Here is a 13,095-nt window from a genome sequence, read left to right on the forward strand (position 1 = left end):
GCATCGAGATAATTCAGTAAAAGCTTGGAAGGGTAATAAATGAAAGAAAAAGGTTAACGTGGCTTGATATTGTTAATTTCCGAAAGGAGCAGGAGAAAGTCGCTGATTGCAATGCAAGTCGGCATCGCAGTGTATAGTAACGCACCGCTGCCCTGTGACCCTTTAAAATACGATGCGTTACAAGAAATTTCATCAGTGTTTTATCGTACTTCATGCTGTTTAGTGTTGAAAATGGGATATAGCGTGATTGCATTCCCCTTACCGAATGACGAGGCGGCGGTAACAGAGCAACGCTGAAAACGCGCTTCTGTCGCTGAGCGCCGTCGCTCCGTGCGGTATGCACCAGCGACAACGACAGGCGTTGGCGGCGGCGTCGCGCGACGGATCGCTAGGGGTTGTCGCCTCATTCGGTTACCTCTTTATTGGAACAGTCCATAAGCAACGACTTTCCGCGTAAAATTAGGTTTTTAAGCTTTCGTTTAGAGTAAGCACAGATTGGGGGGGGGGGGGGGGGGTGATATATAATTTTATTTATAACAATTCGCAGACTTCAACGCAGTAATAGATATATTTATATCCTTAGTAGGTCAGTACGTATTATTTTAGTACAGGCCCAGTGTTCTTTTTTTTTTTTAACGGATCGAGGCGTGGCAAGTTATGTGGGTCAAGCTAACAATTGGCTGTGAATTAAGCGATTAGAGCTTTCAAACTTAGTCTTCTGTTTTGTTTAATTTCTAAGAACCTTTAAGCTTCACAGAGAAACAGCATATTTTGAAAAGTGAATTTCAACTATGGAAGTTCTTCGTTTAATAATGTTTGACATTGCTGACAAAGGTCAGAATTGAAACAGATGATAGGATCGAGTTTTTTGGTAACCTATGGCATGTGACCTAGAGCTGCTAGGGATTCATTTTCTGAGACAGCTTTTCTTTAGGAGTGTAGGGAAAGTAATGGTATGTTATGGGTTTTGAGAAGCATGGATTTAATGAAGTCTTTCTTTTACTGCGTTTACGGCTTGTTTGGCAATAATGCTTGCAGTCCAGCTGATGCAATTGTATTGTCACACTGCTTTTGCAGCAGATTTCATCTGCCATTGAGGGAGTGCTGTCTGAATATGAAGCAGACAGCGTCATGAATCTGTTGAGGCAGTTTATTCTATTAGCCATGGGTGCCCTGCCCTAAAGCATCCTTCCTGTAAAGGAGACATTGAATTGGTAGGTATCACATGCTCATGTCTTTTGCATTCATGTGTTTGCTTTATAACTGTATAATTTTTACTGGTTCATGCTTTGCATTTATTGTTTTGAGAGTATAAAGGGCGGATGTGTAACAGGCTTCATTAAAGCAAAGCTTGAAACCAGCTCGGTGTTGTTATATGATTCTTGCTGTGTTTTTAGCGCAAGACTGACATGTTGGTGAATCTTGCTCATAGTCTGCACTGAAGAAAATTTTTCATGGCCTCTTCAGAGCTTTAAAACAGGAGATATACTTAGCTGTTTTATTGCTGTAGTACCTACTATTTCTAGTTGAGGCAAAATTGAGTAAACCTGTGTTTTAATAGCTCAGTGACAAACGCTGTTTCATAATATAGCTGACTGCACTGTGCATATGTGTGCATGTTCATGCTGACATTCAGTTACTGTTTATTTAGACTGCCTCAGCATATGTACACATACAGTGATGTTTCACTTGAACAAAGTTCAAGGGACCTTAGGAAAAAGTTTGTTGAAATGAAAGTTCATTGGACTGAAATAAATGCGTGGAAGATTGTTTCCATTAGCTTCAAGAAATATTCAGTTCAGTCGTACAGTCGTGTCCGAGTCTTCGTGACCCTATGGACCATGTCACGCCACGCTTTCCGGTCTCTCACTATCTTCCTAACATCACATAACTTCATCTGTAGCGCCTCGAGGATGCCATCTAACCATCGCATTTGTTACCTACCACTTTTCCGGTGACCCTCAACCTTTCCCAACATCAAATTTTCTCCAGCGACTTCTCTCTTCTCATCAGATGACCAAAGTATCTGAGCTTTAACTTTAGAATTTGACCTTCCAACGAGCAGTCAGGGTTTATGGTCGACAATATCGACTGATTTGATCTTCTGGCAGTCCAAGGAACTCTCAAGAGTCTTTGCCAGCACCACAATTCAAACGCGTCAATTCTTCAGCGGTCAGCCTTTTTCACAGTCCAACTCTCGCATCCATACATCACAACTGGAAAGACCATAGCACGAGTTATACGGATCTTGGTTGGCAGACTAATGTCTCTGCTCTTTACTAGGCGGTCAAGGCTAACCATTGCTCTCTTTCCCAGAAGCAGGCGTCTCCTAATTTCATGGCTACAGTATCCTTCCGAGGTAATCTTGGAGCCCAAGAAGAGAAAATCTGTCACAGATTTTTAGGTTGTTCAAATCTTATCTGAGCCCATTTATTTGTCACTGCGCTGATTTGCAAGTGAAGAATGTGTAACCTTTTGCAGCACTTTTGAAAGGACTACAGTGGTTTTGAACTCGATTACTGTGCAAGCTCCTGAGAATCTTGCCTATCACAACGGCCTGCTGAGGAGACAAGGCTTTCATTTTCTCCAAGCAGATCATGGTTAACCAAAATGCACACATTTGCAATTCTTGGAGCTAAAGGGCCTGGTAGGGCTGAAGGTCTGGTTTTGACTGGCTATGACTGTACAGCTAATTAAGCGTGCAGACAGCTATATGGATTCGTCTGGTTACAAGCTAGTTTAGACAGCCAATTCACTTTAAAGCTAAATAACGGCCACTTTTCTTCACGCGATAATGAAGAGTGGTTCTTAACATAAAAATATGCTACAAAGAGTGCGGACTGTGCTTTTTTAAGCGCTCAGTATGACTTTGAAGACACAGGATAGCACCGCGGAAAATTTTTGTTGAACTGAAATGAGCAATAACTGAGGTTTGTTAAAATGAAGTGTGTTTGCATAGTGTTCAATAGAGCTTCAGTGGGGGGATTTAATAAAGTTCGTACGACTGAATACATTGTCGAAGTGACGTTCGTTCAAGTGGTATTCTATTTTTCTGTGACTAAATGAGAACATTTACTTTGCTCAAAGCAACATATACACAAATATTTACTTTCTTGCTAGTCACCAAGATTTGCAATTAACTTCCGAACTCATTTTATTCACAACCTAAATAAATGCATCGTTAACCCTAGAGCCAAATAGTTACTAGCAATAACAAAAGTAATATGTTGATATTTATCTGTTGGAGAACATTTTCTGTTTAATTGTTTTGTGTGTTTTTGAGTTCTGCAAACATGAGGGGGCTTGTTACAGAAGGGGTGGGCTGCAAGACGAAGGGAAGTATCAGTGTGGTGGCCCTTTTATGTTTATCAAATAATAATGCATTCTAAAATGTATAACGAATGCCTTTACAACCTGCTAAAAATCTTTTTAAATTGCATGTTTGGGTTCTGCCTGGATAAACAGATGGCAGAGAGATCTTTCTGCCATGGGGTGTGAACTGTATTTTGTGCAGAAAGCCAGAGGCTGTCGAACATGTGTTTATAGATTGTTGTGATTGGGTTTTTGGGGGGCAATATCCTACAGTGAACTTTGCTCAAAGATGTCCCTTTAAACCCCCATGGAATTTGGTTCTCAGGTGCTGAAAATTACAACAGTGTTCTGTAAGATATGATAAGGCTATTAAGCTTGCATAGCGCATGGAAGCGCCGAATGGCTGTTCGCCATGCTGATCTTTATTATCAGATCTATCCAAGAGTATAATGAGGGTTTTGTCCAACAGATGATGTTTTGAAAGCTCAGCCATGTCTACCTGTGTTTATCAATATATTTGAAAAAGTGATCAGTTTTATTGCGATAATTAGAGGTATTGTACCTAAACTAGCTCTCGGCCAGCCTGTAGTGTTTGTGAAAAGGCAACAGTGACAAGAAGGGTGTTTTGCTAGAGCTTTTAAGGCTCTTAAATCTGTGCAGCCCTGCTTTAGTACATGCATTGTCTCCTGTACATGGCTAGTTAAATGATTTCTGTTCATTTTATTACAAAAAGTCATTCTAAATCTTTAGATAAGCTTGCTCACCTCTAGTGTTTGTTTGCATTGTGTTCACGCATGCTACAGCTGGAAATGATGCAGTATTAGTTACAAGTAAATAAATAAAAGGAGCAGCAAGTACATTTCCTTCGTCCGCACATTTTTAAGAGAAACATACATGGGCTCATTAGATTTTAGTGTTATTTGCAACTGTGTTTGATAGCGAAAGATCTTCCTGTCATTGCATAGAAATCTTTCAGAAACTTCTGAAATAGTTTGATACCTGGTGATGTGGAGGTTGACTTCCCAGACAGTAATGTATTCCTATAGTTTATACTGCACCAGCCAAAAGATGAGACACAGCAAAGAGGAGGACAGGACAAGGCTGGACTATCAACTGAATGTTATTGATAAGAAGAAAACAACGAAGACTCCTTCCGAAAAGCTCGCGCACAACCCAACCGGTGGAATGGCAGGAAATTGGGAAGAAGATGATGAAGAAGAAAATTCAAAACCAATTCCAAGTCAAGGCCTAACTAACAACTTTTCTAATAGATGAAATTCCTTACAATGAAGGCTAACCGACGCCTTAGCCACACACTTGTCCTCGGCTTTAGCAATGTAAAATGCTTCAACCAACTCTGCAGAGTTGATTACCATTGCTGTAAACTACACCCGTATTATTGAAGTCAGGTGCACAAAGGGACGGTTCATGCTCCGGCTTACACTCTCGGGATTGCACATGTAGCGCAAGATTAGAACTCGCCTTCCCTCCCAGAGAATTGGAGTGCTCCGTCAGGTGCACATTTAGACATCTGCCTGTCTGCTCGTTGTATTTACAGCGAGAAACAAGATAGGAGCCTTGTGCGCTAGAGTTAGAAAGGGGCTCGACAGTGTACCTCGTGATAGTTTTCGTTGTGCAGTGTCACATAAGAAAAAGTTCACCACCTGCAGAAAGAATGTGGTCTACCACATTCCGCTGAATTGTGGCCGGTGCTACTACGGGCAGACAGGCAGATGTCTAAATGTGCGCCTGACTGAGCACTCCAATTCTCTGGGAAGGAAGGCGAGTTCTAATCTTGCGCTACATGTGCAATCCCGAGAGTGTAAGTCGGAGCATGACCCGTCCCTTTGTGCACCTGACTTCAATAATACGGGCGTAGTTTACAGCAATTGTAATCAACTCTGCAGAGAGTTCGTTGAAGCATTTTACATTGCTAAAGCCGAGGACAAGTGTGTGGCTAAGGCGTCTGTTAGCCTTCATTGTAAGGAACTTCATCTATTAGAAAAGTCGTTAGTTAGGCCTTGACTTGGAATTGGCTTTGAATTTTCTTCATCTTCTTCCCAATTTCCTGCCATTCCACCGGTTGGGTTGTGCGCGAGCTTTTCGGAAGGAGTCTTCGTTGTTTTCTTCTTATCAATAACATTCAGTTGATAGTCCAGCCTTGACCTGTCCTCCTCTTTGCTGTGTCTCGTCTTTTGGCTGGGGAAGTATGAACCCATACCAACGTGCCCAGTCGTCAACCGTGTTGTATTCCTATAGTACCGTATGCATGCACAATAGATAAACGTAACCCCTTGCATATATCACTGAATCTTCCACTCTAGAAGAGAATTTTGTGCACAAGCATTTTACTGTAGTTTGCCTCTGTGGAGCATTGTATTTCTAATTCTGTGCTTCTCTTTTTATGCTTTTACTCAGCAACATATGAAGTATTCCTTGTTTGTTTCTGTTACTTGTGCATTTGACTTTTCCTTTTTTTATTATTCGAAATAACTTTCTTCCTGCTGTTCTGACTAGTGTTTTTGTATGCATATGCAGTCCTCTTGATGCTTCATTGAGCCATATCTGGAGACTCCCTGTTGCCGTGGTCTGTGCCGACAAGTAAAAACTAGGCAACCTGACTTCCGGGACAAGTAGCAGTGGGACGTAGCTGCATGGTTTCTTCAGCAGCCATGTGGATTTTTTATAAAAGACAGGTATTTCTCCTATATTTGACTTTCATATGTGATCAAGATTTTACCTTGGTGACAAGCTCTTGAAGGAAAGGATGGACATTTATGGCACTTTCTTAATTTCTTAGTCTCGGGAATACACTATTACGACTTGTTAACTGCATATGTAGCAAAAATTATGTGTGACTGCATATTCCAGCAGTAAGCTGCATGATTTTTTAAGGATGAAATAATTTAGCTCCTATTGTCGGTAGCCTACTATTGACGAGCCAAAGCAGGCCATATTAGGTACCAAAAAGTGATTATGCGGGGCCGGGTGGGTTTTAATGAGACAAGCTCTCCACGTTTTAAGCCTTTGTACAGGGCCAACGTGTCTCCCTGAATGTGTCTGGGACACATGAAAGTCTTGTATCCTCAAAAGGACCTTGTCTAAATTTAAATAAAAGTAGCGCCAACCTATTTTGAGTACGACCAGTTCAGCAGTAAGCTCAAAATTGAAGCAAAAAGGCATTCATGCCCTGTGCGATGTCAGTGCACGTTAAAGAGCCCCAGCTCGTCAAATGCTCTGAAGTCCTCCCCTACAGCATCTCTAATAGCCTGGGTTGCTTTGGGATGTTAAACCACATAAAGAAACCAGTCATTTTTTACCACCCCATATGACTTGTCTTTCGATGTATCTCCAAAAGATAGTGCCTACATAAGACTTGCCACTGTTCCTGAGATTACCTAGATTATTATGTATTTATGTATTTTATGATTATGTAATTTTCCTCAGTGGAGCATTGCGTTTTCAATTCTGGGCTTTTCATGCTGTCACTCAGCAACCATATGAAATACTCCTCCTATGTTTCTTTTACTTGTGCATTTGACTTTTCCTTTATTATTCAAACAATCTTTCTTCCTGCTGTTCTGACTAGTGTTCTCATATGTACATGCAGTCCTCTTGTTGCTTCATTCGACCATATCTGGAGACACCCTGTTGCCGTGGTCTGTGCCGACAAGTAACAAGGCAACCTGACTTCCTGGACAAGTAGCAGTGGGATGTAGCAGCATCCATGTGGACTTCTTATAAAAGAAAGGTATTCTAAATTTTGCTTTCATATGTGATAAAGATTTTACCTTGGTGACAAGCTCTTGAAAGGAAAAGATGGGCATGAGTGACACTTTCTTATTTTCTTACTCTCTGGGAATACACTATTGAGACTTGTTACCTGCATATGTAGCAAAAAGTATGTGTGACTGCATATTGTAGGCTAACTATAATATACTTCATCATTCCCTATTATCACTTTTGTATTCCCCTAGGTGCTTGGTGTAGCTGGTCTCCTTCAGTAATTACTTATGTGTGTGTGTCATCTGCTATGGCAAACATAGCCATCAGTCAGGAAAAATGGGAGCAAACAGGCATAGTGGCATCACTTGCTGGTAGCATGCACCAGTGTATGTATACATACTGATACATTGCCGCTCAACATGTGTATTTGCTTGATGTTGCAAATGACAGAGGAGAGAGTATCTGATGACCAAGCATACTGGCGCGTAAATTTCACTCCTTTGTTTCCTGGGCCCCTATTGTGATAAACTAATGTCGAGTGATATAGAGGATCAAAAGGAATACAACTAAACACAGCAATAGTCTCTATCTCCTGAGAATGTTTTGCAGGTACTAGTTTGTACAGAAAGTGGTTGGAAACCAGTTAGCATATTTTGAGGAAAAACAGGCATCTGAGTGAAGAGAGATGTGTGTGATGCTAGCACAAAGCGTGTGAAATTGGCAGAAAAATTTTGAACATGTATATTTCTTTTCTAGGTGACACCATGATAAATTTTGATATGGCTGGTACATCAAACACACAATGACGTTGCCGTCGGAAACCAAGTGTTTCTGTGTCAAGGGTTTGTGCAATAAATGAAGGTATGAATTTGCATCTGTTTCTTTCGCCACTCACTTTTCACGAAATATTACATGCATGTGAATAGTGAGTAAAATACACGTTATTATTGGACACTTGAAATATAGTTAGCATAACACAAGGTATTAATACTTTGTATTAACACGATTCTTTAAAATAACGGTGGCCAATTATCGGAACACAGTCGTTACAGTGTCCATATACGCTATCAATAGGCTAATCATAGGAGGTATAAATACGTTCTATGTAAATACATTCTATTCAATCACGGTGGCCAATTGTCGGAAGGGAGATCATACATAGATGATACGTGTTCTAAAGACTTTCTTTTGATAGTCGATAGCTTCTATGATCATATTGTCTAAAGACATCGCATAAAGTGATCATAGACATTTTTGTAAGGGGAGAGCTACTTTCCGTTCACATCTTCCCGTTGGTGAGAGCTGCCTTCTGGCATTTCACCGACTAGCCCAGCGAAAAGTGAAACTCATGGAAGCGGTTGCACTATAAACTAGCTGGTTGTGTTTGTTATGGTAAATGAATTTTATAGTTTCGTTTGTGCCGCGATTTTTAAGGCGAAATCCTTTAATGGCTCATACCGTCGGCGTTCATTCGTTCGGTCACACTATAGCTGTCAACCAAATGAGGTCATGCTGACGTCATCAAAAAAAAAAAAAAAATTCAGCCTTCGCCGGGAATTGAACCTCCATCCCGTGTATTACTAGCTGAGCGCATTAACCGTCTGTGCCACGCCCGGGATCGTAGAACGCATATCATATTTCTCCTTTTGCACGATGAGGAAGATAGTAGCGATGACAATGATATGCTGCAATTAGTGATAATGGCAATGATGACATTAGCAATGACAATGACGGTGCATTTAGTTGATAATGATAAGGAGGGCAAACGTGATGCACCATGTGCACAAGCAATGCTTAGGCTTTCGCCTTTCCGCAGTGTAGATTCTACAGTGCTCTCGCAATTTTTAAGGACAATTTCAATCTTTTACTTGCAAAACCACAGAAGTCAAAGCAACTGTACGTGTTTGGCCAGTACGATGACAAAAACAACATAGCGAAAAAAAAAATAAAAACATCTCTTTAGGACTTACCCATGTTGTCGACGATGCATCCATAAGAATGTCCAAGGACAATCCAAAATATGCTGAGAAATCGCACACCATGTATAAACCTGTACTTGTATGTTTCCTCATTTTTATTCTTGCTTACGTTAATGACACCTTTCGTGTTACTGATGACCGAGAACACCACCAAGGCTTGGTAGCAAGCACCTGAAAGGAGAATGGGAGAGCACAGTGAAGCTGCCATGAGCTTTTTCAGTGGGCTAAACATTAACATTTCACTAGCAATTGAAAAGCTAAAATATTTTTAATCACGAGTCCGTCTCGTACTCACCTCGCTTCCATTTACTGCCCCAATTCAGGGCGCATACTTCAAACACGGTGCTAAAAATAATTGCCACAGCGATAGTTGCTAGGAAGGCTCTGAAACAAGGAAGTTAAACATGAGTGTATGAATATATACATTTCTCTCCACACAAACAAACATTTCGTAATAAAGCAGATATATACAGCCTAAAGACTTAGCAATACAGAGAGACCAATCAGGTTCTGGCGGAAACTTTTCAGCCCCAGTTAAGTTATCAAACCTACCACGTGCGCAATGCTTGGGATTCGCTGCTCATGCATTTTGATACGACAAAACACTATGGACTTAAGGACGCCTGTGTTAACTCGGTTAACTTTTTCCGCCTAGTGCATTTCCAAACGCAAGTAAATATCAGAATTCCGGCGTTCTGGAGCGATAGCTGTCAAGGAGACCATTCTTGGACTAAATCTTTTTGTAACAGTAGGGACCATCCAGCATACGTACGCAGTCATATGACCCCATCTTGTTGTGGCACCACATAGACGAGGACAGAAGCGGGGAGAGACAGAACAGGCGCTCTTTTATCAACTGACAAAATTTTACTGGGACATGTAATATATGTCCGAAAACCCCCCAAAAACACACACAAAGAAACAAAAAGGCAACACATGCGTACTCCGTTCATGGTTACAAGGCAGGTGTCAAAAGGAACCTGGTGTCAAACCGTATCACCTTATCACACGTTTGAGATAGTCAAATTCAGTCAAATTCAGCACCGGTTCTCTCTCTCTGCTTCTGTCCTCGTCCCTGTGGTCCACAACAAGATGAATCCATACCAACTTGCCCAGTTTTCCACTCTCTTGTCATCTGACCACCCCTTGCAAGTACCTCGTGCGTCGATGTTTGCACAAAACTTGCCGTCAACAGGTAGGGGGAGGGGCGGGAAAAGACGACTCCAAAAACCTTCAGACGCTTCTCATCAAAACATCCTGAAATGACAGGACGGCGCCTGCGCACTAGCAGCCGTCGCAGTTCACGATGTAGCCTCTAAAGGGAGCGTGAACACCAGTTCTGTTGCCGCAAGTCCATGGATGCAAATCAGGCAGAGTGCAGTATTCGGAATGCTGCACATATATATGCGGGATGTCATAAGGGAAGGGAGAGGCCACAAAGGTGGTCACGTCGAACTGAAGACGAATACCCTCGGAACGCTGCCTGCTATAGCGCTGCATCACAGGAGGCTTAATTCCTGCAAGCGCATTTCTTACGCCATCAAGCCATCCCGAAACAATACACAACCGTTACACTCTCGTGCGTGGCAGCAGTATTGAAGCAATTTTAAACGTAGCAAAAGCGCTATTAGAAAGGTCTCGCTGTCGTAGTTGATAATCATAACCACAACGTAAATGGGCGATAGCTTTTTCTTTTTATTTTGCCTGTGTTAAGACTAGCCTCTTGCTGCAAGTATCGAACCCTTGACCTTGAGGTACGCAGTCCTATGAGCGCCGGATTACAAGTGAAAACGCTAGTGCGTATATTTATGGAGCGATGTTTTGAAAATATTTTGTGATGCAACAACTAGTCTCATTTGCAACATCGGAAACTTAACCAAACTTTAATAACGGAAGCTGTCGTTCATAAGGATGAATTTCCAGGATTATTGTTCGTTACTTTATTATTGGTATTTTCTGGCTGTGAGGTAACTAGGGGACATATAGCTTGAAAGCCATGTCGCCCGTCAGATCCGATGTCAAATGTGGGACTGGTCGATGGGAAAAATGAAAAGCGAAGGGTTCGCAACAAACAAACAAACAAACAAACAAACAAACAAACAAACAAACAAAAAAATGTTATAAACTACGGCCACTGGGGCTTGCTGGTGAGGAGAGTGTTTGGTAAGTATATATAGCTGAGTTTGGATTGCTCATGCGCGCAAGGATGGCTTTAACTGTGAGGTTGCTTATTAGACACGCGTTAAGTGGGAAGCGAACGCTGCACAACGCTGAACGATGCACAAAACACACTTGCGCCACAATTTCGATCCGGAAACGCGTGCATATTTTTTCCAACCCGTTTTTGTTCTACGGCGACGGCACCGGCAACAGAAATGCCAACGCCTTTTCTACCGAACGAGCTGCAACGTTTCGCGTAAAAAAAAAAAAAAAAAAAAATGAAAAAAAAAGTATTATCTTTAGCTAAATTGATGAAATGCGAAGCATTTAAAAAATATAGACCCCGACCAGTAAAATAAAATTTGATGTTTACTACTAGAAATATATGCGTACGTCACGTTTTTATTTCGCTTTCGGTTTGAGGCGAATTTTTCAAACACCGTTGTTTCAAGATCGAGTTTCAGGTAAAGATAGGCAAAATCCATCACAGGGAAGCTTAGTCCCAGAGCATTATAAAATTTTAGGACCGCTTAGGGCACCTTATGAGGACAGTCTGGTAGCCGTTTCTTTGGATTCATTGCGCACGGATGGAAGTTGATGAAGACGTTTACCTGCAACCACGGAGTAAGATTTTACTCCATGCCTGCAATGCACAGCGGTAGAGTGTGCTGCCGTTTAACACACGGAGTGATCGGCTCCATGCACTTACAATATCCAAGTCTGCGTCTTGTCGATGCCTTCAGAACGGCTTGTCACGCAGTCGCTCACCTTGATTTTGCTCACGGCACCCAGAACTAAATGAAAAAGAACGCGAATGCACTGTGGTTAGAACACACCCAGTCTTGAAGCGTTACTTAAGCCATCCCATATTCGTGTTCGCGTGCTCTTTGCGTGGTTTCCTGCAGAAATTTGCCAGGTCAGCCCTGCCCCCTCCCCCCTTCCTCCACACCCCGGGATGGCAACACTCAGGGTGCATGGCCCAGAACCATCTGGAGCCATGGTATTGAGGCACATATAGTGATTTAAGGCAGTATATACGTAGGGTCTATAATGTGAACTATGCACGCTTTCTGTAGCTAACCTGAATTTTCCACGCAGATTAGCTGCCCAGTTCTTACTTGAAAATGACGCTTGTTTGTCAATTTACAAGTTCGTCAATTTACAAAACAGCGAATTTCTATCTTCTGCTACTCTATCGGTGGGGCAAAGTCTGGTTGCGTTTGGGATCTTCAGTGTGTAAAGCAAATTATCTAGACTGAGTGGCAGATTGTTAGCGCGGTACGTATCTCGAAGAAATGAAGATTTTTCTTTTTTTTTTTTTTGTCGAAGTTCTGTATTGCGGCCATTAAAATTTCAGAAAGTCTGGTAGCTGCTTTTCTTCTAGAAATATTCAGAATTGAATAAGAAATAGCCCGGATGTAGGCGTTTACAATATCTTTCAGCAGCGCAGATGCTAATGACAGTGCACCTGCTTTGCGAAGAAAAAAATTAAACCTCGTTGCGGTTGTCGAACACAAAAGCCGCCTTTTAACGAAATGCGTCGCTTCCTAGGGACAGCAAGAAAATTCTTTTCCTACGCTGAAGGATCTCTCATGGGATTTCGGCTGACGCTTGCACCTGTTGCAAGTAAGGATTTCGGAGACGCCGTATCAGCTGCTGTTCGCTTTTAAGAAGGTTTAACTAGCTTAGCGAGGATAAAACAGAGGAGGGGCGCAAATGCGAAGAGAGGCCAATATGTTCACCAATGACAAATTGAATATAGTGCGCTTTAGTCAGAGGCGTCTCTTGCAGCGTTGAGTGGCCCGCCGACGGTGGGCTGTGGGATTGGTGCTGACTGACGGAAGACAATCCCACTAGGAGCTATCAATTTTACCAATCGTGTTGTCCCGCAATCGGTCCTGTAAATATTTAATGCTTT

At 41.9% G+C, this 13,095-nt stretch overlaps 1 protein-coding gene and 1 long non-coding RNA gene across 2 annotated transcripts in view; one reads left to right on the top strand and one right to left on the bottom strand.

Annotated features, from left to right (window-relative positions):
• LOC146202809 (nose resistant to fluoxetine protein 6-like) overlaps positions 1-13,095 on the bottom strand; it is a 58,029-nt gene that overhangs the window by 20,527 nt on the left and 24,407 nt on the right. The window contains exons 4-6 of the mRNA XM_084602124.1: positions 11,887-11,971; positions 9,313-9,401; positions 9,009-9,188 (exon numbers count right to left, since the gene is read on the bottom strand). Of these exons, the coding sequence (XP_084458250.1) occupies positions 9,009-9,188; positions 9,313-9,401; positions 11,887-11,971 (354 nt within the window). The remainder of the gene's footprint in view (positions 1-9,008; positions 9,189-9,312; positions 9,402-11,886; positions 11,972-13,095) is intronic.
• Positions 1,109-8,295, top strand: LOC146202810 (uncharacterized). Its single transcript, XR_014702316.1, has 4 exons — positions 1,109-1,214; positions 5,851-6,008; positions 6,923-7,063; positions 7,795-8,295. It is a non-coding gene; the product is annotated as an uncharacterized LOC146202810 (long non-coding RNA).

The sequence above is a fragment of the Amblyomma maculatum genome, chromosome 1, assembly GCF_055883805.1.
Source record: "Amblyomma maculatum isolate TAMU_Amacu chromosome 1, ASM5588380v1, whole genome shotgun sequence".
Taxonomy (NCBI): domain Eukaryota; kingdom Metazoa; phylum Arthropoda; class Arachnida; order Ixodida; family Ixodidae; genus Amblyomma; species Amblyomma maculatum.